At 36.2% G+C, this 27,577-nt stretch overlaps 4 protein-coding genes across 6 annotated transcripts; 2 read left to right on the forward strand and 2 right to left on the reverse strand.

Annotated features, from left to right (window-relative positions):
* Positions 1-467: 467 nt before the first annotated feature.
* On the forward strand, positions 468-6,056 carry LOC140785091 (probable E3 ubiquitin-protein ligase XBOS34). 3 transcript variants are annotated; one of them, XM_073132821.1, is made up of 9 exons: positions 468-914; positions 1,022-1,136; positions 2,216-2,296; positions 2,397-2,485; positions 2,573-2,664; positions 2,843-2,924; positions 3,669-3,771; positions 4,751-4,836; positions 5,131-6,056. In XM_073132821.1, the coding sequence occupies exons 1-9, from the start codon at positions 813-815 to the stop codon at positions 5,764-5,766; spliced, it is 1,386 nt and encodes a 461-aa protein (XP_072988922.1). In that variant the 5' UTR covers positions 468-812; the 3' UTR covers positions 5,767-6,056. The 3 variants fall into 3 exon arrangements, with proteins under 3 accessions (XP_072988922.1, XP_072988923.1, XP_072988921.1); XM_073132822.1 differs by having other exon boundaries at positions 513-914; positions 1,006-1,136; XM_073132820.1 differs by having other exon boundaries at positions 788-914; positions 979-1,136.
* A 3,620-nt stretch (positions 6,057-9,676) lies between these two features.
* On the reverse strand, positions 9,677-11,318 carry LOC140783401 (transcription factor MYB4-like). Its single transcript, XM_073130282.1, has 3 exons — positions 11,074-11,318; positions 10,821-10,950; positions 9,677-10,445 (listed from the first exon to the last, which is right to left on the reverse strand). Exons 1-3 carry the CDS (start codon positions 11,204-11,206, stop codon positions 9,926-9,928), a joined length of 783 nt encoding a protein of 260 aa, XP_072986383.1. The 5' UTR covers positions 11,207-11,318; the 3' UTR covers positions 9,677-9,925.
* A 5,658-nt stretch (positions 11,319-16,976) lies between these two features.
* On the reverse strand, positions 16,977-22,144 carry LOC140785169 (protein root UVB sensitive 2, chloroplastic). The gene is made up of 10 exons (XM_073132933.1): positions 21,989-22,144; positions 21,784-21,906; positions 21,288-21,376; positions 21,115-21,199; positions 20,881-20,940; positions 20,711-20,804; positions 20,452-20,549; positions 20,054-20,233; positions 17,823-17,945; positions 16,977-17,745 (listed from the first exon to the last, which is right to left on the reverse strand). The coding sequence occupies exons 1-10, from the start codon at positions 22,001-22,003 to the stop codon at positions 17,317-17,319; spliced, it is 1,296 nt and encodes a 431-aa protein (XP_072989034.1). The 5' UTR covers positions 22,004-22,144; the 3' UTR covers positions 16,977-17,316.
* A 644-nt stretch (positions 22,145-22,788) lies between these two features.
* LOC140785022 (inositol phosphorylceramide glucuronosyltransferase 1) lies at positions 22,789-27,532 on the forward strand. The gene is made up of 10 exons (XM_073132705.1): positions 22,789-23,295; positions 23,869-23,989; positions 24,098-24,283; positions 24,847-25,004; positions 25,195-25,302; positions 25,436-25,573; positions 25,664-25,813; positions 26,453-26,732; positions 26,819-26,942; positions 27,291-27,532. The coding sequence occupies exons 1-10, from the start codon at positions 23,062-23,064 to the stop codon at positions 27,430-27,432; spliced, it is 1,641 nt and encodes a 546-aa protein (XP_072988806.1). The 5' UTR covers positions 22,789-23,061; the 3' UTR covers positions 27,433-27,532.
* The last annotated feature ends 45 nt before the right edge of the window (positions 27,533-27,577 follow it).

The following is a 27,577-nucleotide window of genomic DNA, read 5'->3' on the forward strand; positions in this document are numbered from 1 at the left end:
CATCTTCTTGGTATATTGGATTGTCTTGCTCTTGCATCTATGCATGATCTTCGATAACGATAAGAGATCATGAGATCAGGACGAGGCTGAGGGAAGATCTTGTTCATTCTAGTGCATTATTTTATATTCTTTAATCAAATAGATTAGATAAAGTTTAATTGAGCCTTTTATATATGTACAAAAGACTAGCCTTTTATATGTTGCAGTACTCCTAAATTATTGAAGAAATTAATAGTTTCCTTTTTTTTTTCTTTTTATCTATACTGTCCGAGAAATACAAGGGAAATTTATAGTTGACTCATTCGAGATGATATAAGATAAAATCAAATTAAATTGAAGCCAGAATCAAGTTTATTAGGTGGAAAGAGCAACTTCCACGCAGGTTTTTTCTTCAGGTGTATTTTAAAATAAAAAAGAAAAAGAAAAAGAAAATCAAAATTGGGTGCGGATTTATTCAACACGAAAAAGAAATGTAGAAATAATTAGTAGACGTCTTCCTTTCCGATCGATCTATTCCTCTTAGTGTAATTATTTTCTCCGTTCCTCCCGAAATTTCCTCCGTCACCCGGATATGAAGTCGCTCTCTCCTCTGGAAAAAGTTTGAGTTTTGGGTGGTTGGTTGCTGCCTGCTGGTGACTCCGATCTCTCTCAGAAACTCTTCGACATTGGACCCAATCTGAGAATTTTGGGGCGAAAGATCCGATTTTTTGTACCTTTGATTGAAATCCTTAGTGGAGTGGAATTATCGGGTTTTCTGTTTCTAATTTTTGGTGGAATTGTGGGTTTTGGGATCTTTCTTCTGAGAGGTGTTGATGGGAGCGCTGCAATCCAAAGATGAGTTGCTCTACCATCAGGTTAGTTATGGAAACATTGAAGGGATTAGAGAGCTGCGTCGCCAAGGCGCCGGCTTGGAGGTAAGCAGATTCATGCCTTCCAAGTTTGGGGAGATTGGTTTTGAATTCGTTATTCTTCTTGGAGGTTTCAATGGATAGTTTCGATTGGAAGGTTAAACATTGTGCAGTGGATGGATAGTGAAGGGAAGACGCCGCTTATTGTTGCATGCTTGAGCTCTGATCTTTTGGCTGTTGCAAAAGCTCTGATTGAGTTGGGTGCCGATGTGAATGCCTATCGCCCTGGTAAGAAGCCCAATCTGGTGAAGAATGCATTTGTTTATTTATTTTTATTTTTTTTGAACTGGTTTTCTAGTTGTTACGGTTCAAATTGGCTATGTGGATAAGAAAAATTCTGAATTTGTATGGTAAATATGGGAATGTTAACTAGTAGCATATCTGTGAATTGTTTGCTCGTTGAGTTATGATGGAGACTAAGTTACATCTATGCAATTTTCATAGTGATAATAAAATCCCATAGGACTAACACCCGTGGGTAATTCATGGTTCTATGTCTAGAATAGTTTTTTATTTTTCAGACAGAAAAATCTCATGCATCCTGTTTCAGTGGATAACATCCTGATTTCTCCTCAACAGAGATTAAAAAAAGAAAACCTGAAATATCGAGTCTGCTGTAACTAGTTTGCCCTTCAATTTGTATGGTAGGTATGGGAAGGTTATGTAGTAGCATATCTGTGAATTGATTGCTGGTTAGTTATGATGGAGGCTGAGTTACATATATGCAAATTTCGTAGTGATAATAAAATTCCATAGGACTAATAACCATGGTCAGTTGATGGTTTTATGTCTAGAGTAGTTCTTTATTTTTCAGACAGCAAAATGTCATGCATCTTTTTTCATTAGAATACATCCTAAATTGCTCCTAAACAGAGAAGCAATTCTGCTCAAATATACGTCATCTGTTATGTGTTCATGATTCCAGATCCCTCCAATCTCTGTTTTCAGGAACATTAGCTTATACACAATTAATTTTCTGAGAGTTTCTTGTCATCTCTCTCTCTCTCTCTCTCTCTCTCTCTCTCTCTCTCCATTTATCATGTTCTGTTTAATTATCCAGTCTCTGGAAGTAGTTATTTGGCACAGGATAAGCATAGGAGATCCCATGTATAAATTTCACAGCCTATGAACTATAAAGACCTGCTCTCCCCATTTAATATCAAGGTCGAATTTTGCAGTGATATGTTTGAAGAACTGTTAGATTTTTGTAATACACAACTGAAACATTTTCCAATAGATCAAGTCTTAAATACTTCTGAGTTATTGGTTTATCTTGCAAGAGTTTGATGCTTCTTTACATACTGTAGGTCGCTTTAGAGGAACTCCATTACATCATGCTGCAAAAAGGGGTCTTGAGCAAACTGTGCATTTGCTTCTCTCTCATGGAGGTATGACTTATAAGAAAGCATACATCTTTCATATGCTTGTGAACATGAATGATCTTCTATCTTTACATTTAAAGAGATACTATCTTGTTTACTTTGTCAGCGAACCCTTTCATTGTGAATGATGACTGCCATACTGCACTTGATTTGGCAAGAGAAAAGGGCCACTGTGATGTTGTTCGTGCAATTGAGGTATGCTTGCTGCTTATTTTTTTACTTCTAAGACAAGATTATTATGATCTTTGTTCTTTCTTCATTAAGTGCTGTTTGTTTGTCCAGAACCATATTTCCCTTTTCTCTGGCTGGCTGCGGGAGCATTATGGTCCTAACTTTCTGGAAGCATTGGTTCCACAATGGATGTCCAGAAAAATGTCCCTACCTACCTCATTTTCTTTGGTTTCTCCCTTTTTTTTTTCTTTCATGTAAAAGCTTATGCAGAGATGTAATAAAAGCAGTTAGAGAGTTAGGGCATACAGAGTCCATATAATAGCTCTGCATCTTTTGAAGATTCACCAATAGATGCTGATTTTCATTGCATTTATGCAACAGTTGGGCTGTGGTTTTACCCTGTGATGCACGTAATCCAGCGAATCCTCAAAAATTTGAGTTGGCTATATATCCTGATCTACTGGTATGGAGAAGATGTCTTTGTTTCATGATTTATTTATTTATTCATTAGTGATTATATACCTCTGAAAGTCTGGGGTGTAAATGAATATATAGTTCCCTAGAGAGTATAGTCAATGCAGCACTATTAGTCATCTTTGACACAAACTTGAATGATGAAGGCACAAAAGTTATTCTGCATAAAGTGATGTATGAATGACGATGATTTTTTGTATTTATCTGTTCATATTAATGGTTTTTATGGGCCCTGATATGTACTATTAAATGATGCTTTGCAAGGTGGATCAATGTCCTGATTTTGTTCCAAACTAAAGCATGGAGTAGAAAATGATACCAATAACACCATATGATAGACTAGATTTTGTTCTAACTGATATGTTGAAATTCTATCTGTGGAACCTCCACTGGAGTTTGTATTAATTTGTAAGAACTCTAGGTTCAAGATGTTATGCTTATTTTTCCCCTTCAAGTATGATAGAGAGAACATATGTATAAGGATGGTCCCACGGATGCTGATAGTCTGATACAAAGGAGGCAATAGTTTACTAGAATACTCCTACTGGTGGTATTCCTATGCATGAATTGCTTTCCTCTTTACCTTGTTTTCTTTTTATTTATAAATGTGTTACACTTTCATATTTTTTCATTCAGAATGTTGCTTTGGTCCTACTTTTGTTTCATCCTTCCTTGTCCAGGATAAAATGTACAAAATTTCTAATTACTGTTTTTTCTTTATCACTGGAAACAGGCTGCTAAGCCCCAGACAGAAATTTCACTATGGAAATCTCATATTGAGGAACCAAAATTCAACCAGACAGATCCTTCTGTAATTATTGTTGATAAGTCCACAAGTATGTCTTATGCAGTAAGATTCTTTTTTCAAGTTTTCAGAACAAGTTGGTGATGTTAGGTATAATACTTTGAATGATCGTTTTTTTAGTTAAGTCTTCTTGGATCATACTGTTACACTGTGTAGGCTGTTGGCATAATCTGCTATCCTGTGTAAAATAATCGCTGATCCTTCTTTGATTATTGTTGATAATGGCATAATTAATCTTCATTAAGATTCTTTAATTAATTTCCAGAAGTTGTTGACACAGTATATAACTTGGGAAGATGATTGTTCTATTTATCCCTTCTTGAATCAGAATGTTTTGTTGGACTGCACACCTACACAATGTAAATTAGATAAATAAGAATATAGCTTAGTAGACAAATAAGTTGCAAAAGTAGAACATAGCTTAGTAGATTTAGTTTACCAGATGCGAACCTCTTCTAGCAGGCAGAGGCTACTTACAGTTGTTATTGCTCAACTTTTGGCTCTGCTCTAGTCACAAGAAATTTAAACAATTGAATAACATGATTCAGATGCTATACTTCACAACTGAGCAATAAAAGTGCATTTAATATCAAATGCATTATGCTCCTTAAATTAACAAATTATTCTCTTTTTTGGTCCTGAAAATCTGGAACTTTTTTATCTTAAATTGATATTTGAGGACTTCTTTGTCTTCTATGGATATGGACTCTAGCAAGTATATATTGCTTTATGTGTTTTCTGGGTAGTATACTCTGGAATTGATATTTGAGGACTTCTTTGTCTTCTATGGATAATAATCTTGATCTTCGCATTCCAATGCATGTTCCTCACATTCTTTTCCAAGTACATATCTGAACATTTGCATGGGATTATAATTTTACACCTTACTGGCATTTAGTTAGAAACTCAGAGCACCTTTTTGCTCTGCATTCATTGCTAAGAGTTCATCACTTTGGTTTGGTTACCCAATCACTTAGCCCTTTCCTTCTTTTGTTGCTCTTCTTATACAGAATCACGGCACAAATTTTCATCAGCAAATGAAGGTGACAAGCAACAAATACAGTGGTTTTACACTGCATGCCTAGGATTATCTCAGGTAATTACTAGCATTATTAAAGGGAAATTTGAAAAGATATCAGAATAAATAATAAAAATGAACATATTGGGCAAAATGATGCAAACATTAGTTAAGGGAATATTGGTCGCTTTGAGATCCCATATTACAGTGCAAATCTGAGTATACAGGATAGGTATTGGTGGAACATTATAATTTCCTTTTATCAATTTGATCTATATTTCCATTAAGAAGTGACATAAAGGTTTTAGCACTTGGAATCTAATGATAGTAGCATTCAGAACTTGAATTTCTACAGGATGTTTTCTCTTGCAGGTCAACAATAATGTTCCAGCTGCACCTGCAGGTCCTCCCGTGTCAATTCCACCACCAACAACCACATATGCTCCGGCAACATTAACAGGAACACCTATGCCAAATCCAGAAGATGTAGAATTAGCCCTGACCATTAATGCTTCCTATCAGACTGCCTTAGTAGAGGGAGTCCCTGATGTCCAACCAATTGCCCAGATCGGTAACATCAATTCATCAAGCACTATTCCATCGTCACAGGGGGCACCTCCACCCATAATAGTTCCTTCTGCCCCTCCAGTTGTTGAAGAAACATTCTATGATGGTCCTATTCGCTATCCATCTGTAGATTCCAGTTCTGTGGATATAAACCTTCCCACTATAGGAATTAGACCTGAAAATGGTGAAATTAAACAAGGGAACAGTACCTCCGAGAGCTACCATAAACCTGGGACAAGTGAAGTAAAAGTTGGTAATGGTAGTAGTAGTAGTACAGGCACTTGTGTCATCTGCTTGGATGCTCTGGTTGAGGGCGCATGCATACCATGCGGTCACATGGCTGGGTGCATGTCATGTTTGAGAGAGATTGAAGAGAAGAATTGGGGATGCCCTGTTTGTCGTGCCAAAATAGACCAGATTGTTAAACTCTATGCTGTTTGAGGGATATATACATGCAATGCCTATAAATAGAGTTGCATGAGCAACTGCATCATTCCTAGACATTCTTTTGTGAGCATATTTACGTGACTATCCAACATATATACTTATATTTGTGAAAATGTCAGTGATAGACAAAGAATAGTAGGGTCAAGTTGTATATACATTGAGTTTGTGTGCAGTGTACGTGTGCCTGTGTTAATATGTAAGCTTTTAGTTCTGTGGGGAAAAAACAATGTTGAAGTTTTTGTATAACTGTCTTATGTCATCAAATGCAAATTTCGTTTCTCGAAGTACTGATCTTGCGTTTTTATTTCCAAAGCAGGATGTATCATGTAAGTATCTACTTTTCTTACTCTGGATAGCTTCAGAAAATTTTCTCTCTTTGTAAATAATTCTTACATCTCTTGATTTCATATTCTAAGTCCGTAATATTCTTTTAACTGTCTGCCTGCTTAAATGGTCTTAGTTAATTGCCAGTTGAGATGTGAGAGATGGCTTTACTTATTAAGAAGTGAAAGGAAAAAAGTTGTATCTTTTAACATTACAAGACTATTATTCACAAGAAGTGAAGATATTTTCAAGTATAAAGTTGATAAAAATTTATATTATCTTCAAATGACTATGTGCCTAAGAGACAAGCCATGCTAATCTAAAATTGCCATAATGAAAGCTTAAGCTGTCGGCCAATCTCTTTACGCAAGTGGATTTGGCTTGTTCTATTGTCTACAACATGGATAGAGTTCATTTCTTTTGAGTACTTGTCCAGTAGTGCCTTACGTATGAGATGACCACGACATGCAAAGAAGACGCTCTACCTTCACATTCGCTTTGACAACCTGTGATTTTTGTTGGCTTTTGCTAAGATATTCATATCTACCATCTGCAGTTGTCAGTGCCCTTTCCATGTCAATTTGATGGCCAAGTGCTCATTGTCTACAATGAGTTGGATGGGGATGTCCTATGGGACGGGATTCCACTTGCCTGGATAATTAAACGAGTTTGAGATTGGTAATTAGGCGATAACGATGGTAAAAGGTTGTAACTATTTAACATGAAACATAAGATGGATAATCTGAAGATCTTCAGAAATGCACTGACTTTGAATACATTTGATTTCTTTGGGTAGACTAAAGGATAATGATAGGAAAGCTACAGCACCCAACTAAGAGATCCTTGATATCTTTTAGAAATGTGGAGTAGATTCTGCTGTTTCTATTGAGCCTATCATATTCCTAGTTGTTATATTTAATCTTGAATTGCGTAGTTTAATCTTTGTTCATTCAAATAATCCAAAATTGACTCTTGCTTCTTCATTTCCTCAGGGATCATCATGCATTAAAGCGAGACAACTCATTTTGAAGATTACCCTCCAAAAATTTAGCAGCAGTAGGTAAGGTTTCATCCAAAATTGGCCCACTTCTCTGCAACTTGTACTTGGTGTATGACGTAATCAGGCGATGAGGAGGCGAAGACACATAATTTTTACGAGTTTTGAAGACTCGCATCGAAATTATATTTGTCAAAGTTATATTCATCTACTTCAGTACTGAACTCCTGCCGCATAGTTTCCTGTAGAGTTTAACTGAAATAAAAATAACAACATAGAAACCAATGATATTATGAATAGATCGATAGCAAAATGGAAGTATTACTATACTGTTGTTTGGCTAAGGAGAACATAAGTTCTGGGAGAAAGAAAGGAAGATTCTGCAATAAGATAACGTTTGAGGTCAGCTTTTAGCTGTTAATCCTACAAAACTTCAGGATTAGCATATCATTTTTAGGCATAGAAAAGAAATGTTATATTAATCACGGGCAATTATTTCATCGACTAACATTAATCAACTCACGAAAATCATGATTTGAAGTCTCTGACGAATTGGAGTTCTCCCAGAGGTCTGATTGTTTGTGAACAGTATTTCAGTTCTGAAACATATGAAAGAATCATGAATCAAAGTCAACACCTCTTAGAAAGTAGTATGGGCAATGTTCAGCGAATGTTTTCAGATGATATGCTCTAATTGGAAAGTTAGATGCCCTCAGTATGATGTCACGAATAACTACGAATCAACATTGCATAGACTAAGTGAAGAGAGTTGGACTAATTAGCACAAAGAAACAAAACAGCTACAATTATGTATTTTTCCTCGTTTATCTGCTGCCAAACATGCTAGTGCATTCACATGACAAAGGAGCATACAATTATGGTTAGTCTTACAAAATTAGATGCACTTTAGTGCTTTGTGGCTCAACCCACTATTATTTAGGTGGAGATTGCGACGGCTTTGAAATCGACGGTGAAAAAAAAACATGTGTTTTTCTTGCTCAATTCTTCTATATTTTCCTTTTTGCAGTTGACCACAAGGTCTCACTGCAGTCGGTTTGAAATTTATGCTATCCTCTGCTCTACAAAGTTCTATCTGCTTTCTTGCTTTCTTACGCTCTATATCAGATAAATAAAGTAGTTGTAGACCATAATTACTTCAAGACTTGAGCTAAAGGAAGCCCAGAATAACTCCATGAGATCTTTTCCTCTACCTGGTATAGGATACAAAGGGAATATCCACCTCATGCTTTGAATCGGTTAGGCCGGTCAGCATTACAAGATTAATATTACTTCTAGTTAAAGTAAGCTAAGCAAAAATATAAAGATGGAAGAGATAAGACAGTAAGAAGAGTTCTAAGTGGACCAAAGTTTTGAAATTTTTACTGATTCATGTTGAGCCCTTTGAAACTTTCAAATAGACACCAAGAACAAGGCAGCAAGTTTACTTCTAAACATCATGCAGCACCTTTGGAACTCTTCTTCTTCTTCTTCTTTTCTAAAATAATATATCACTACTTGGATGGCAACAACCTGTGAGTCATCATCTTACCTGCTCTTGATAATTATGTATAATCATTTGCTGAATCTGTCAAGCTCCTAACAAAATCTTTTTCTTTTCCTTCTTCTTATAAAAAGACAGTGGGAATGAAACGCATATCTTGCTCTAAATTGGAATTAACAAGAAAAGTGGCTACATGAACTAACTGACTTATTTGATGATGATCAAGAACTGTTGTTGCTGTTCGAAGTCAGAATGACTAACAAAACGCCAAGCTTGAAGACTACACTAGGGGGTTATTGGATTAGTTGATTGCTCGTCTTAACCTAAGACGTGAACCATGTTAGAAGTCCATTTAAATTTTATTTGTCACCTTATAATTAGAGTTGTTTGACTAACTTTTCACCATCTTGTTCTATACTATGAAAAATCCAATTATTAAAATTATTTATAGGGTTTTACCAACTTAGAAACATGGAATCCTCTCGTAAAACGTGTAAACCAAGTCATTAATTTCCAATAATCAAGAGCCTCATGATGTAATCTTATTATTAAATTATTAGTATATGATGATATAAGCTTGCATCATTGACATTATATTGTAGTGTATTTGTGGTTGTATGATATATGAATAGGCAAATGGGCAAGGTTTTAACTATTTTAAGTCTGTCAATTTTTTTTTATCATACGATCTAATTCTCTTTGAAACTTAAATGTAGGATTACATACGTTGAAAAATGGTTGGATGAATAATAATGCTTAAATATAAATCACTGACTCGGTCAACTTTAAAATTTACTAAAAAAAATTGCTAAACTAATAAACATTCTATATAAATAACTAATTTAAGTAATAATTTATATTTAAAAATCGATCCGAAAATGATTTCTATAAAAAAAATTATACTCTCACATTCAGCAATTTTTAAGCCATTTTAAAATTTATATATAAGTAGCGTAATTTATATTTAAAAATCGTTGTCTTATTCAGCGATTTTTTAACTCGCTTTTGGTAAAAAACTCTTAGTTAAAAACTCACTATAGAGCACCAAAGTACTCAAGATCATCTCGTCACAACATCTAAACTTTTGCAAAGTAGAAATATTTTCCTTTGATAGAATCTTCAAGCTGTAAACTTTTGCTCTTTTGATTAATCAAAAGAAACAGGCAACCATTATATCTCTCTATACAAATAATAGAAGGACCAGAAAAGAAGCCGAGTTAGTGCATTGCCTTTCTTCATTTTCCTTTTAATAAACCTCCTTAATTTACTAACATCTTTCGGCAAAAAGAATTAAAACGAGTTAAATCTCATTCCATTTGCTATAGCATTAGTTAGATTAACGGCAAATCCTTCATCTCTCCAGCTTCCATGAATACTCTCATCCAAAAGTCCATGTCATCGCTGTTCGAGGCACCGAACGAGAGAAAAGGATCACTTGAAGGTACCACTACTTCTAAGTGTGAAGCACAGTCATCCATTGGCAATGCTTCTGACCAGAAGCTCTCATCGATCTCCTGCACCTCTTGCGAAGAGAAGCTCTCCTCTTTCGAAGCAGCGGTGTTGTTGGCATACGAGTCGCTAACCGAGGATGAGTTCTCACTGGATGATTGTTCTTGGGACATCGAAACGACGCTTGGAGTACTATCGAATCTCTGGCGCCGTGGCTCTGCATTAAACTCTAGAGCAGCTGTAGGATTGGAAGCAGCACTGGCCTTTGCACCACATTCTATCCTTTTCTTGGATCCTTGGGTGTTTTGTTTTGGTGTCAGCCTCTTCTTCAAGTGCGTGTGCCATACGTTCTTGATCTCGTTATCGGTTCGCCCCGGTAATCTCGCCGCTATTGCGGACCATCTGCAGTAAAAGGAATAGAGCTTTCTTTAGAGAGAGATTATAGTAAAGGTAATATGAAATGAAAGCTAGCTAATTGAGTGAGATCGACGCGTATAGTGGTGGAGATGTGGGACACTGATGGATGGTTTTATCTAATCAATGATGATGGGTCTGTGGGCATGGGTAAGGATGTATCATTAGCTCTCCCAATCACCCATTGCCAAAGCCAAATGGAAGAAAGAATCTTTGAAGCTCTTCATCCTTTACATTATATATAAATTAATAAACAAAGTGGTCCTTATGCAGGCTAAGCTTTAACTTTTTCCTCTCATCATGTGACATGAATAACAAAATTAGGATAAGATTTCAGCAAAAGAAAATGAATTTTGTGGCTACCTGTTTCCAAGCAATTCATGAAGGTTGATGATCGTTTCCTCCTCCTCCGCGGAGAAATTTCCGCGTTTAATATCCGGCCGGAGATAGTTAGTCCATCGAAGCCTGCAGCTCTTTCCGCATCTCAAGAGACCTGTAGGATTGAAGAGAAAGACAACCAGATAAATGACTCGTTTCGCCAAAAGAAAGCAATTAGCTCATGAGAAATCCTTTGTGACCCATCGATCGATCTGTGAGCTCGATCGAACAGACATACCGGCTTGTTTCGGTAGAGCTCGCCAATTCCCATGGCCATGCTTTCGTATGTGAGCTACTAGTATCTGGTCTTCTTCTGGAGTCCATGGCCCCTTCTTGAGTCCCATCTTCTCACAGCATGGAGCTCTCACCATCTTGGAGTTGAACAAGAGCTAGCTACTCAATTCACCTCCTACTTCCCTCTGTAGTTCTCAAAAATAGCTGTCTCCTCTTCTCTAGCTTATATCCAGGAGCTAGACGACTGCAGAGCTGTGAAGCTCTTGAGCTATTTATCGTTGTGTGAAACCCAATTCTCAACGTGGCATCAACACTTGGCAATTTCCACGAAGGAGGGGCCACCCAAGTGGAGTCTTGAGAAGATTTAGTCCTAAGGAGTCATATATCATTTCTTTTAGTAATGAAAAGGTCTCTAACTCGTGACATTTCTTGCTAGACTAAGCAAATTAAGTTAGTGGACATACCAAGTCACCATGCCTGGCCTGCATCACGATGATTGTGATTAGTTACTGCCAAACAAAAATTGTCCACTGGGTGTGAATTGTAGTTCTAATGCTTGTACTTGGCACCGGACATCTCCAAGTTAGAACACTAGAGACTTAAAATCATCTAGACTAGTCCAAGAAAGTAGCCCAAAGTGCCTAATGCCCGGAAACGAATTCAAAAGGAAACAAGACGTTCAATGTAAGATGTTACGTGATGTCTACAGTAAATAATGCGAGGTGATGAGAGTTTATACTTTCCATATTGCGATTTTTCTCATTTAGAAGTTCATTCCTGACAATTGGCATATCGTAATCTTCCATTTATTAGTACTCTCATTCTTCTCAAAAGTATAAATTATTCTGCCTATATACCTCAGATTAAAACGATCCTTTGGATTGCAAGTACCTAAAAAATTCTGCCTAGAAGGAGGTGTAGAAATTGCAAGCAAATATCCAGAAGGGCGAAGACTTTTATTTTCGTTATGTGTGCATGGCCAAACGATCATTTGGTCAACCAAGGGCTGGATTTTGAGCCACACTTGAGCCTGTCTGGTTCTTTTTAAGGACTAATGAGGATGGCATTAATCCAAGTGGTTGGATGATGAAGTCGAGAGGGAGGAAAGGAGGCATGGAGAAATATCTTCAGACGTTGATGACTACTGGATGCGTTCACATCGCCAATCTTTTTTGAATATTATTTTTTCTTTTCTTTTTTGAGACTTTATTTTGGAGACTCGTTTGTTTCTTCTCCTAAAGAGTCCAAAAGTATAAGCGTATATAATGGGCTCATGTCTATTGACTATTATATGATTCCATCCCATGAAAAATAATAAGACATTGAATTGGATAAGGTCGACTAATTAGCTTCATTTGTCGACGAGACCAAGGTCAACCTATGTGTGTAGTCTGCCGTGCGTGCAATTGTGTGTACGAGTCCATTCCCAATGGCCAATGGCAATGGGGGTCTAAAATTTTGGTTTGTTTCTTTTCAAAAAAAAGAATCTGAATCGCTTTTTATTTATAATAATTCAAGAGTAGGTAGGTTATAGACGGATAATATAATTAAAAGTCAAAAAATATTTTACCCTTAAATTAGTTTAATTACCTCATATTTTTATATTTTTAACTAAATTATAAATACAAACAAAAATTACTTAAATGACTTTGCTTTTACTAAATAAATATATTCGGAGTGAAAGTTTAGGACTGATATAAAGTAAAAGTTTGGGAAGATAAAATAATTTTCTTCAAAATAAAAAAGCACAAACATTGCTAATTTACTGTCATAACTCAGGGGAAAGTGCAGATAGAATAAAATATAAAAAGAGGGGTAAAATAATTTTCATCTAAAATAAAGAGCGGTAAAATATATTTAATTGTATAATCAATCTAATTTGCTACTTGTACTAGTGGGAAGTGTTGTGCAAATACCCAAATGGGTGAAAGAAGCGGAAGCAAAGCCTTCACCCCCAAATGTCACAGAGTGGAATAGTAATAGAAAAACAATCTAAGTTTAGAGAAAAACTCCAATATGGTGTTAATGGTGATAGAATAGTAATTAACAAGTTATAATCATGGATTAAGCATCCTAATGTAAGTAATCTCAAGAATGGAAATAATAGAGACAATAGAGAGAGAGAGGGAGACAAGATTTACGTGGTTCGGCGATGTGCCTATATCTACGGGCGGAGCAATCTTCTTCACTATACAAATCTCTCACTTACAAAGAGTTTTAACAACTCTAATCACTCTCAATACAATGGTGGCTCATTCTCATAAATGTTCTTTCAACAACCAAGCTCTAAAAAAACCTACTTTAGTATTCATAGGGCTAGCTCAGATTGGGGCTTTTCCGTGGCGTGTTCGAACCCACCTAGTAATAACATTACGGAACTCAAGTGACGTTCGAACGCAAGAGGGTCCCGTTCAAACGCCTATATCAAGAATGCTCTCGGGTTGAGATTCGCGTTCGAACGCGGCTGGGCCGTTCGAACGCTTGCATCAAAGCTGCTCTCGGGTTGAGATTTACATTTGAACGTGGCTGGGCCGGCACAGAAATGCTGATACATACTAAAATTTGCTGAAAACTGAATTTGAGCTAATTTTTAACAGAAAATTCTATAATGTGCACGAGATATTCTCTGTAAGTTTAATTAAATAGATGTTGTTAAAATAAGAAAAGAGTCATATAGCATTTTCTTTTTGACCATCTCTATCTTTACAGTCCATGAACGTAAATATCTGTTATATTTTGCTCTGAAAGAAGTCAATACAAACGAATGTCTAAAGTTTAAACCAACTTACCAACTCCACTGATGCATTCTCGTAGACTTTATATATAATCCTACGCCAACTCCATTGTCTCTTTATATATATATATATATATATATATATGGTGCAAATGTTGTTCACCAACTAACATCCAAAGAGTTCATAGAGTAAAAGAGATTATTTTTTAGAGTATGATAATCTGGATCAAATCTTTAAGCTAGCTTGTGGAAACATACGTTAATTGGACGTCCGAGCATGCGTTCACACACTTTGTGACAAAAAAAAGAGTCATGGATATTTGACACTAAGTTAATTTCTACTTTAAAAAAATGTCAATATATGTGCTTCACTCTGAACTCAGCCAATCGTCATCTCAAGCTGTAGCACTTCAATATCATTTATCTCGTAATTTTGAAATTGCCATACGTTGATAAATGTGACCCTTTGACGGTGGTTTCGTTTGGTAAGATTAAATCTTTGGAAGTTGGAATATAATATTACGATAGGCTTAATTATATCAAAGACTAGTAATATATATATATATATATATATATATATATAAAGATGCATCCTGTATACCTATTAACGTTTAGTATTTAAAGTTTAGTCGTGACATTAGTGAATTAAGAAACACGGTCTGAGTTGGTCTTATATAAAATAGGTAGTTTTTGTCAGGAAGCTAACTCTTATCAATAATTCTTTGATAGAAACTTATCGCAATGAGCCAATTAATTAACACTCTGATATACTTTGCTTTCGTAATAACTTAAACTCTCAATCTTTGGATTGAGATTCGATATAGACCGGCCTCTGTAGGTCAGTTCGAACGTGAAATTAGATGAATGCTAAATAATTAAATACATATGCATATGATGGCTTCAATTTTACTTACTCAAATTATATAGTCTTTTGATGGCACACTTAGATTTATCCTCTTGGTTAGAAAGGTTTGATTTCAACCTTAGTGACAATAATTAGTTCCATAATTTCTATCAGAATGGACCTGAATTAGAAAATGTTTTTATAACGGGGTTTGGACTTTTGCTTCGAATTGGTGGAAATTCTACCTTAATTTAAGTTATAACTAGCATCTTAATGGTTAGATATTCAAACAAAATAAAATAAAAAATAGCATCAGAGAAGAAAATTCTAACATAAAATTCCTCTCTTGATCTTACCAAACTATCTCGCGAGTTAAAACCAGTAAGCCATCGTTCACCATCAACTTAAGACTTTTGATCAACCAGTAGTTATCTAACTATGACATAGCAAACAAGCAGCAAGATTTGCCATGATGAGTAGTGAGCACCCTGTGCCAATTTTCTAATGGCAAAGCGAGTCAGAGCACAATCTTTACAACTTTCCGGCATTAGAGATTTTGCCACTTCGCAGAGAACAAATGAAGGTTTGCTTTCATGTAAAACTTTCTTCTTGGAGTTTGTGAGAATCCACCTTCCACACTACTGGAATAGATGGACTACACTTACTGTACTTTTTAGATAGAGGAGGGGGGGGGGGGGGAGAAAGAAAGTGTTTTAGTAAAAAGGCATTCTGATGAGATAGTTTATGTGACAGAAAACTTGACACAAAGCTAGCGGCTCATATTCTTTATATTTCTTCTCGTGGAAATTAAGCAACCGAATGGAGTTTTCAAGGAGAAGTTTTCCACATGCTAATATGTTGCGATCACCGTCTTTGTTTTCTTTTTTTCTTGTTGGAAGAGTTGGGCACTAATGGTGATCTTGTCAAATGAGGCAAATACTCGAGCAAAAAGATTGTTTCCAACTTCAAAGTTTCAAAGTACAATCTGCTATCTTTTTCCTAACTCTAGCTAGCTACATCTTTTTCTCTCCATCCCCACGGTCATTATAATTGATAACTAGAACGATGCTATGCCATTACTTTTTGTAAAATATTTATGTATTATTTAACACCCAATGGGTTAATGCCAAATCTCCTAATCATAAAAACCCGGGCATCATTTTGTTCTCCTATGGTATTAAATCATCGAGACTTTGTTTAATTTGAGACTAAACTTCAAACTTAATTAATTAGTTTTATTTTAAAAAAAATAAATTTAGTTAGATATGAAAAAAACGAAGCCCTACTGAATCGATGGCTATTTCAGTAATCATCGAGATTTGATATTTAAAGGAATTTTTTCCTTTCAGTTGTTACACAGGCTAGTTTAGATCTATTGTGGCTTTATTTTTTGTAAGAGAACTTATTTAACTAATTTGTTTAGTATATGAATAATCTATGAACTCATAATTGAGAAAATAAATCATCTAATGATTGCAGGCCGACCACTGTATCATTATAGCTCAGTAATAATCGAACTCTATCAGTCTTAGGAGTCTCATCTATAATTAGATCAGTTCTGCACGTCTTATTAAAATCTTTTTAACATATAAACTAGTACTTTCTTCACAACAAAGATGTAACTTGATAGGCCACATTTAGGTGTAGTACTTTCGTTTTGTATTCTCCCGGCCAAACCTTGTTGACTAGTTTACTTGTTAGGCCAGTACGCAGAATTTAGAACCACACCTGGTTGACCTCTTTAATGCGAGTCTTAATTATCCATCAAATGGATAACTATTTCCAGGAAAGAGTTGTATTACTATACCTTGCACACTATAACATGCATGCCTTTTATTTTTGGGAAGTTGAATTATTTTCTGAAAATTAAGGTATTCGGTCGCCGTTTAGGTTTAGCGAGACCTAATCAATGTCATTAGCAAACAAAATATATATTAAGTCCAAGCTAATAAACCCTTGGAAGTTCAAAAACTATATCTACGTCGGATGGAAGTAATGTAGACCACTACTAGTGGGTCCAGTTGGAGCTGTGAAATTAGAGTAGGCCAACCCACCCTAAGTTCACCAAGGTGAATAGATATGTGAAATAGAAATCCAACACGAAGAAGGGAACAGAAAGATACCTTCAAGTAAAGTTATAAAAGAAAAGACTAATTTTGATTTCAATTGATCGTTCAAAGTGCATACAACGAAATAAATGAGAAGGAAGGCGACGAAACTATATTCAGTGGGTTATGTCGTCATCTTCTCCGTTTGCAATGATAACTTGGTTTAGATGTCAGATGTTTTTTTTAAGACCACTTTACTAATTTTTCCACAAGATAAACAGTTGTATCACAAGGATAAAAACTCATATCAATAGATAAATTTGGATAATAAAAGAAGCGTTTGTAAATACTTATGCAAACAGCTGATAGAAGAGCACTCTACTGATATAACTGCCTTGGTTAATGAACCAAGGTTACAATAATTCTGGCCCCTTTGCATGGCCGCTATAAATTGAAACACTCTACATAACTATTGAAGATTTAATCATTTTAAAGACGAGCAAACTATGCTACCAATCAACTGCATGCCAAAACTGGGTGAGGTTGCAAAATGGCGTCATCTTATACTAAAGGAGCTCCTCTATCACTGGTTTGCAGTTAGATCCACTGCTGAAGAGGACTTTAATATGCGAATCTGCTACCATTTCCATCTAAAAATTGATCCGTGTGCCATCCTCTAGTTTTCACTTCGGAGACAAATGAGGGGAAAACTCTCTCCATCTTTTCATAAGCTTCGTGTAGAATTGCCTGTTCTGAACCAAGAGCTGAGTTCTCCATCTTTGAAGCAAAGGCAGCGACTAGCCACCCCCTTAGTGCATCTTCCCCAGTTGCACTCTGTTCAAGAACCATGTAAGTTCTCTGGTTTCTTCGGTTGATCAGAAACTTTTCCTTCCGGAATACATCCCTCAGCTCCTTGAAATGCTGAGGCTTCTTCACGGCCTCACGAAGTGGCCTTCCAATTTTCACACTTCCTGCTTCCTCTAATACACGATCTGGGAAGAGAAGATTTTCTCGGTACCTCAAGTCTGCAGGGCTTGAAACTTTTCCACTCTGGATTGCATGCAACCATTAGGACAGAAAATACACATTTAAGGTAGACAGGTTCTGTGATTGAATTCATTTCACACCTTGATGAAATCTGCTACAATCATAGCAGTTCTCTGCGGATTTAATGTGTTGATGGGAGCTGCTCGCATCTCTTGGACTACACTGTATATATGTACAACAGAAAGCAAAGGGCCCACTATCATCTGCAGAAATACAGAATCAATTCGTCAGAAAGATTTTCATTTGCAAGTCTGATTTTTCAAAGTTTCACCAGGAAGGAATGAATAAAAAAGAAAATAAAAGGTCTTCTGAATTGTATCGCATGTCTATAGTGTCATATGGACAAAGAAGGAAAACATCATGGGAAGGGCAAAATTATAACACTAACATACTGCTTATGTGCTGGGCAGGTTTATGGGACGAGCATATAAGGACTATTTTCCAAGGCAGAGCTTGGAGGACCCACTATACCAAGAAGAGGACACAAATATGCAATTGGAAATATAATTTGAAATCTTGAATGATCTGACTGAATGTAAAAGATAGACGTGTAAGTCGTAAACAGAAGCTTTTGTTTCTAGCAACAATATTTGCAATTTACCAATTACCATTCTCCGAAGAGACATGGAAGTGCAATTTTGGTTGCATAACAAAATAGGTTGCTTGGTTCACCAATCATCCAAGGGAAAATTAAACAGGAGATAAAAGATTTAAAGTTAAAAACTATATGTACAGTTACTCCCCAATATTAGTGAACTATTATGTCTTCCCAAAGTACTCTTATCTTACAGAAAATTGCTATTGCCAGATTCCACCATTTTCATAGAGATTTCCTATATTTCTTGTCATGCTTCCACAGGACACAAAATTAATATTCCTTTATCTCTTTATCTTACTTTTGTACAACTGTGGTTTACTTCTCCAACATACCAAACCAAGACTCTCATTGAAATTTCATAAAAACTCCAGTTATAATCATTTAAGTAAAATAATTATGAGCAAAACTGAAGCACCTTACCCCTTAAAGCCTAACTAACTGAAATTAGCTATATGAATTACTTCTACTCTCTGTCCTCTGATCCCCTCTATCATATAACACTTTCAGTCTCTTGTTGTCTATTTGACGATCAAGCTAACCTTTTATTCGTTCTCTTGCTTAATTCATAAAAGTTGCAAACTTTTCTACTTTAGCAACCTTTTGGCTTGGAGCATGCACACAAAACAGGAATATGATCAAATAGGAAGGCAAAGTTTATTCATATGCTTTTTCAGTTGTATAATTGGTGACAAACATGCTTGCATCAAAAGTAACTCAACTACGTAACTACCTTCATGAAATAGATTGGCCTTGTAAAGATGATCAATGATTCTCCCATATACTTCATCAAGGTATGTGAATGTTACATTCCTATTGATACCTATAATATATAATTTAGCATCAGACTCACCCACACTTCTGTTTACAAAGCAGGGAATCTTTGCACTTCAAGAGGCCCTTTGGTGATTATACCTTATCGACATCTTTTAAACAGATTGAACAAAAGGTCATAGAATAGATTTAAATTTCATACAATCCTCAATGTCCTGAAACAAAAATGTTAAAAATAGATATTAATTGCATCAAGGATGGCTGTGCCACGACACTTGTCAGTTGTGCCGCAAGAGAGGAAGAGAAAATGAGGCTACTTACCTTCACTCTTCGACCTCAGTGGCAGCGGAAAACTCAACGATGAGATCGACAGCGAGGGGATCGCTACTATGAGGGGTGCCGCGCGGCACCCCTCATGCCACGTGCCAGTATACTACTGGCATAGTAAGTGCCGACCGGCATACCTCGTGCCAATCGGCACAACCATCATTGAATTGCATAGTTTTTAGCTTAACATGCACTTGCAACTACTTTGTCATCTGCCAAAAGAGACACTCAATATAATTTAGACCTAGAACATACCCTAACAAAAATATCTTGAGTTTTATTTAGGGTAAAAGATTATGCCTTCTATCTTGTAAGGACAAGATTGTAGCATATGAGACACGCAAATTATCCTCTGGCATGCTAATAACGCATGACAAAATCGATGGTACAATATGAGATTAACAATCACATTAAATTAATAGCATTGAGAGTACCTATCAAATTCACTGGTGTTGTTCCATGATTATTACCTTCATAAACCTACTTTTAAATAGAGTACTATAATGGTCTCCCAATAAATAAAAAACTAAAGAACAGCTAATGCTGATAGTAAGATATCAGATGTTACTTGTTAATTTTCCCACCATTATAAATGTTTAGATAATAAGGACATACCTTCCCTTGGGTTGATGAACAAACTGTAGATGCTAACTGAATGCCTGCTCCCATCCCTGCGACATTGAACAAAGTAGAGATTGCCTCTCCTTTAGCAAATAAGTCACTAAGATTACCTTCTTTAGCAAAAGAAGAATATATAGGTAATCTTGTCGCCCTTGCTGCAACAACTGCCATTCCCTTTAAACCACATAAAGAGAGCACATTTGATAAGTGACAAAATATCAATAGGATATATTTCTTTAGTCACATAAACTTTAAAACATATATGTTTAAAGTATCAAAACTGTAGATAGGCCAATCTTCTAGGGGAATAATAAAGAGGAGAGACAATGAAATTACTATGAGCACATTTCACATTGATGTTGCATAACATTCACTGGTAAGGAAACTTGTACCTTCGCAAAGTTACCTAAGCCTGCCATTTCAAGGAAAAGATGTGGGCATAATGGTGAAAGGACTTCCAAGCCAGTACCAAGATCATAGAGCACATCAGCTACAAGACCAAAAGTATGTGTATATCGTAATAGTTCTCAATAAGTAGAAAAATCAGGGGAAAACTATTGGATAAAGATTATAAACAAAATAGTCTTACAAGATTACATGATTATTATCTGTAACAAATGCAGAAGTGATGACTATAGCAATGTAACCTACCAAGTATCCTCCAACTCTTTGGCTCTGAATCCATTCTTGCACCCATATTGCTACATATGAGCTTTCCTGCGTGCTGCATCCCATCTTTTAGAATCTGAAACGAATTACATACTTAGACAAAATCTCAATAAAGTACAGATGTAAATAAACATGTATATCCATCACCTTACCCAGCTTACAGCAGTCGCTTGTGCAGGGGTAGGACGCAAGCCTGCAGCAAATAGCAGCGACTGAGCCAACACAGGTTGTCAGTTCAAATGCATACTAATAGTCATAGATTTTTTTTTTCTACCATCAAGTAGTTGTTCACAATCAGATAAGGAAAGCAAATCATTCGTTCAATTTATTTACAAATGATGGCTATACCCCCAGAAAATAAATTCAAACAAAACATATAAAATGACCTGTGTTGACAGCACAGATAATGCAGCACTGGAGAAATGCTGGAGCGCTCGGAATTGGGTGTAAGTCAAGTAACCCTCATTCACACTGAGTTTTAAATTTTTCATTAGGAATAATTATAGTGATACATTCATCCACAGTGACACATACCAACATCCATGTTATAGATACCTACCTGTATGGATACCCTGACGGGAAAAATTTGTTCAGGAAAGATTCAACCATCCTACGATATGTCGGTCTAGCATCATTGACAAGTTTCATCTGCAATTAGAATATCCACTCAGAGATAGAGTAAAAGGGAAAATGGAGGTAAAAATCGCCTCTAAGTAAAAGAAAAAAAAATGCAGAGACTTTAACTTCAATTGAGAAAGATATCTAATATCCTTCATTAGCTTTTGTTAGCTAGAGAATTCAACCGCGAACAAAGAAATAAAGATGAGGAAATTAAAAGGGATGACCAGGTACTACCTGCTCCTCTTCTTTAGCTAAGTCTACTACAGAAAAATATTCATAAATCGTGATTAAACCGAAAGTATCAAATGCTAAAAATGCCCAACATTTCTATCGATCGCAATAATGCTTTAACAACACAACAAAGCTAATAATTGGATTGATCGGACAAAGTACTTGTATTCGCTATAAAATTAAGTTTGCAAGAGAAAAATTACACAGAGACGGTCGTCCGCGTCGAAGCAGCAGAGATGAGAGATGGAATCAGAGGTTTCGATCCAGAAATCAGGGTGCTGGACTTCCTCTCTCTTCGCCTCCTTCTTCGAACCTATTAACTTATCCTGGAATAGGTGAAAACGAAGAGATAAAAGAGAAGTTGATATAGCCACAGAGGATAGTGGAAAATAAGGTTTTTCCTCTAACCAGTAACGAATTCATCGGGGTTGAGGAGCTCGACGGAGTTGGATAGAGAGGCGGCGGGGGATAAGAAGCGGAATCGAATGCTGTTATGTGAGTGAGAGATTTGCACTTAGATTCTTTCTAGATTGCAGTATATCAAAAGACAATTGAACTGCCCTTGATTGAAATAATGGCGTAGAAATGGGTTGGATTTGAACATTGACATAGCGATAAAGCTTAGATGCTCAATCCGGCTGGGCCTGGCCCGGACCACATTGAGGACAGTCTAGGCCTGGCCTGGGTTCAATTTTTTTTCTTTCTTTTTTTTACTCCAGCCCCAACGGACGCCTAATGTTCAATTAATTTAAAATTTTATTAAAAATAAAATAAGATGTAATTAGAGTCTTCTTTATTTAAAATAAAAATATAAATAATGATCAAGAAGAATAAATAGTAAGGAATTAAAATGTAACAGACACATATATGATCAATTGCGGAGATAGGTTATGCGGCTTATGTCCTAATGGATGGACTGGACTTTAATGGACGGACTCGGATTGGATGGGGCTCGAAAAAAAAGACTTGACAACCAATCATTTGAGTCTGAGAGAGTCATTTTACTGACATCAATTATTTTATTATATTTTTTAGCAATTAAATACATCCTAACTGAAAGCTCTTGAATATCCTCTTAGGGAAAAACTCTTTTATAATTTATATCGGTAATGTCTTTGTTTTGTTTTACAAAGTTGCATGTTAAATTAAACATTGTAGTTGACAAGAGAGTTGGAAAGTATTATGTAAAACAAAATCTCGAGAATTTAGGGAACTGGATTACGATAATTACTTCTTCTTTTTTTTGGTTAAAAGGCTACAAGGCATCACATGCAACAGAGAGGCCAGAATAAAGATCTCCAGATTCTCTACTAATCTAGTTTGGGCGGCTTGAATTGTCTACTCCATTGACGGAATAGGCGAAAGCCAAACTAGACAAACCTGGATGCCCTTTTCGCCGGCGCCATCTTATACCAAATCCTCTTTGAATTCCCCTCTCTGCGATCGGAATTATCTTCTCTGGCATCTCAATCGATCGTAGCATGAAGTCGCCGGCGTCAAAAGTAGGGCTCTTGGCGGCTCTCTTGGTGCTCCTCGGAGCTGGGATTCGTGTGGGTGCCGAGTCCGAGGAGGCCTATGTGACTCTCCTCTATGGGGATGAGTTCGTCCTCGGAGTTCGCGTCCTCGGGAAGTCGATTCGGGAAACTGGATCGACCAAGGACATGGTCGTGCTATACTCCGATGGCGTCTCGGAGTACTCCCAGAGACTTCTCAAGGTATGTTCTCCTTTCTCTTTCTGAAAGGTTCAAAATTGAAGAAATATATGTTGTTCTAGTGTGACAGGTTGGAACTTTGGATCATAGTTTTTTCAATTTGTTGTGTAAAGATTGTGTTTGGAGTTGATTGCGGGAAAAGCTGCGTAGAATTTAAAAGTTAAGGTGATCTGATGGTGAGATTCGTCTCAATAGATTGTAAAAGCTAAAGTTTGTTGAACTTGGCATAACAAGCTATATTTAGTTTGCAGTTCATATAAGTGGCCATTATGATGCCTATATTTTCGCGGCTACATATTTCATGGTTAAACAAAAAAGGGTTCTTTCTCACTTTTCTTCAAACTATGCCACTTAATGCATCTTCTCAATGACCTACTGCCGAGCATTGCATATATTTAACAAAGTGTACCATTTTATGTTTAATGAGTGCGAAACATATAACTGAAATGTCTTATATTTCTATTTTGTTTAGAGAAATTGGAATTGCTCAGTTTTTATGACATTCAAGATTTTAAGTCTCATTACATTTCTCTTCACTAGCCTTATGCTGACCTGTACTGTTCTATAAACTGGCAGGCTGATGGTTGGAAAATGGAGCATATAAGTTTATTGGCTAATCCAAATAATGTGAGACCAAAAAGATTCTGGGGAGTCTACACCAAACTAAAAATATTTAATATGACAAGGTATAAGAAAGGTAAATTTTGAAAATCATTCTGTTCTTATCAACAATTGACTGGTTTGACCTACTTTTTCTTTCTGTCATCTTTTCTGGATGACTGCTCTAATTTATCATCCTTTCCAGTTGTCTATCTCGATGCAGATACAATTGTGGTGAAGAGTATTGAAGATCTCTTCAAGTGTGGAAAGTTCTGTGCAAACTTAAAACATTCTGAAAGAATGAATTCTGGAGTTATGGTTGTTGAGCCATCTGAAAGTTTATTTAAGGACATGATGAGCAAAGTGAACACTTTATATTCTTATACTGGAGGTAATGTCAGCGCTGAATCTTTCATTTTCTCTCTTTGGGTCTTTGATTGGAAACATGAATTTTGATTCTCCCAATTAGTTGATGTTTGATGGGCCATATTATTTATTGTTTAATTGAGACAGTTCATCCAGAGAGTTAGCAGTAAAATTTTGTGTTATCTAACATAATTTGAATTCGAAGACGAATATTCCGCTTAGTGATGTATTATTTATGCACAAGAATAGTTTTATTATGCACAAAAGAACTGTCTGATAGGTAAAGATGGACCATTTTAATGGTCTTATTGGATCTCCTTTCCAGTGGTATATCATGTACATGATCTGAATGCTCTCTCCTGAGATTTTTTTGTTTGTAGTGGATCATTTTGCTTTGTCTGAACTTCTCTCAGTTCAATGGTAAAACTATCAGCAACCGCCATATTTTGTCATATAATCATCAACTTGGTTATACAATCTTCTTTGTCCTCTTTTTCATTGTGGGTACTTGTTTGATGATATATTAGTTGTTTGGGCCTTTGGCTATTTGAGATGGTTATAATCTCAACTATTGATTAATTCCTGCAGGAGATCAAGGTTTTCTAAATTCATTTTATGCTGATTTCCCCAATGCCCATGTCTTTGAGCCAAACAAATCTTCAGAAATAAGCTCAAGTGAACCTGAACTGCAGCGGCTGTCTACACTATATAATGCAGATGTTGGTCTTTACATGTTAGCTAATAAGGTAATTGCAGACTTAATTTGAACTGCTATGTTTCAGATTCTTGTAATTCTTTATGCTTGCATAGATTTCACTGTACTTGTCCTAGAGATAATATAATATTCTTCTCGCATCCCTATAAATATACAGCATAATTTACTTAATTTTGTCACAGTAATGTGGCACTAAGTCTTGTTTACTTGATTCTCCACAGTGGATGGTTGATGAACAAGAACTGCGAGTTATTCACTACACGCTTGGTCCCCTAAAACCCTGGGACTGGTGGACTGCATGGCTTGTAAAACCTGTGGAAGTATGGCAGGTGATGTACTGCTTTATGTTCATGTTATTCTAAAAAATTAGCTCAATATTGTAATATGCATTTGGCTCAAAATATTTTCAAAGCTTCACTAAAAGTGTCAAGTTTTCGTCAATCTATGGTGCCCATGGTGCAGAATGTTCGGGAAAGGCTTGAAGAATCTCTTCCAGGAACTGGTGGAGGAAGGAATCCTCATGATCAGCTTGTGGTCAGAATTTTGTTCATTCTTCCCTTTTGCTTGCTATTCTTCGGCATTTATCAACCATGCCTTCAGGTTAGCAACTCTTCATTCAGTTTATGTTTTAATATGCGTCTGAAATTGTTGTTGACTATTTATCGAGGGGTTTCTTCTTGTTATTGGCAGACAAACAAGAATCTGTTCAGCTTATCTTGTCAAAGTTACTTATGTGCATTTGCTAGACGAGTTTACTACAAATACAAATCTGGAGGGGTGCTTCCTACTTACTCCAATGTTGGAGTTGCTTCATCTTCCATTGCCAATTCAAATCAACAGGTTGTTGCTTTCATACTTTAATATATATGACGTGCTATAGCTTACAGCTTCATCCACATGTTTATCTATGAGACAGAAATTCAAATATATCATACTTAATTACTTACCCAAGATAAAAAGAATAATATGGATTGTTTCACTACCTCTTAATTCTTCCCAACTTTAGATTAATATTTTAGGGTTGATCATGATCTTAAATGATGGCAAATGACATTAGGTAATTTCTGTGAAGCCAACTAACTTTCTTGATTTGAGGCTTTCACTTTTTTTTTGTCAGTCTTCCTAGGTGGCATTAAAGTGTCCCATTTTGGGTAAAGAAGTTAATGTGATGTTATCCTTAAGGAAGCAACATAGCAAATTAAATCACTGGCCTTCTTCAGATGGTTTACGATTTATCCTGTATTACTGCAATTCAATGATGACTTCCATATCTTGAATCAATCATTGATGGTTTGGCCTTGTTTTTATAGATAATCAGGGGGTTTAGGTCTGAAAGTTTTACCAGGATGTCTGCTACTTTTTTTACCATCGAGTTCCGTTACTAGTGAAGCTCTAATGTTCTGTTGGCAATTTTGCCTTGTCATGCTCTATTTGAAGTTCAGAGTTATCAAAATAATAGTTTATCTAATTTGTTAACAGGTTTCAAATGGCACACATTCCAAGTTACCTGCTTACTTGGGCGCCATCTCAATCTTATTCTGCTTTATATCTGCTGCAATATCTCTTGCACTTGCATACATCATCATTCCCGAGCAAGTACTGCCATGGACAGGTTTGCTGTTGATGTACGAGTGGACATTTGCAACATTTTTCATAACATTTGAATGTTACATCAATTTTGTCTATCAATGGGGAAAAGCTACAGCAAGTCAAGTAAGATATGACAGCACTGACTCATCCGAGTATGGCGCAAGAAAAGGTCCATTGTGTTGCATTCAAGTTTCTTGAGAAGTATATATAGATCTATGTATTGTCTCTCACTATGAGGTTTTTCGTCTGGTGCAGGTCATCAGCACAGCACACCTAGTTGTGAAATCGTGACATGGTTCTACTGGTTAGGAATGTCATTTCTAGCTGTTACTCCACTGTTGTTGCCGAGCCTGTTGGGCGTCACTGCTTTATTTGCAAGGTACGAGTAATCCTAACCCATTTGCTACTAATTACTTTCGTGAGTGGAAGAAGAGTTTAAAGTTATTTTAATTGTCCCTCAATATTGACTTGACAAAAGGTACATAAACAGTGGAAGATTTCTTTAGCATTTTCTTTCACAATTGGTAACCTATGGTTTATCTAGCTCTTGCAGTATTTAGTCCATATTAAAGGCTAAACTTTTATAAAGCAGACTCTTTTCACTCCTTGATGCTTACATCTGTTTGGGCGAAGATGTGATGCTCTGTTTTGTGCAACAATGTCATGGCAAGTTCTCTCTTACTATTTTAATATATCTAAAGGTTCTTTTCTCTCCATTTCTAAGCAGGCTAGGTTTGATGGTTGTTGGAGGTCTCATATTGGCGTCCTTTATGACTTATGCTTCTGAGCATCTAGCTATCAGAGCTTTTGTCAAAGGCCAGAATGATCGCCATCTACCAAGAACTAGAAGCAAATGTTTTTTGTGTTAAACTGATGTGGATGAGTACCATTGATCCAGTTTATCCTTCTTGTATCTGAGATCTGTACATTATCTTTTGATGCAGAAGTTTTGGTGAAACATTCATCTAATTTGGAGCTCTTCCATGGATTAACATACGTGCAGGCTGGTTGCAA

This window comes from Typha latifolia, chromosome 3 (genome assembly GCF_019914945.1).
Source record: "Typha latifolia isolate L0001 chromosome 3, TyphaL0001v2, whole genome shotgun sequence".
NCBI lineage: Eukaryota > Viridiplantae > Streptophyta > Magnoliopsida > Poales > Typhaceae > Typha > Typha latifolia.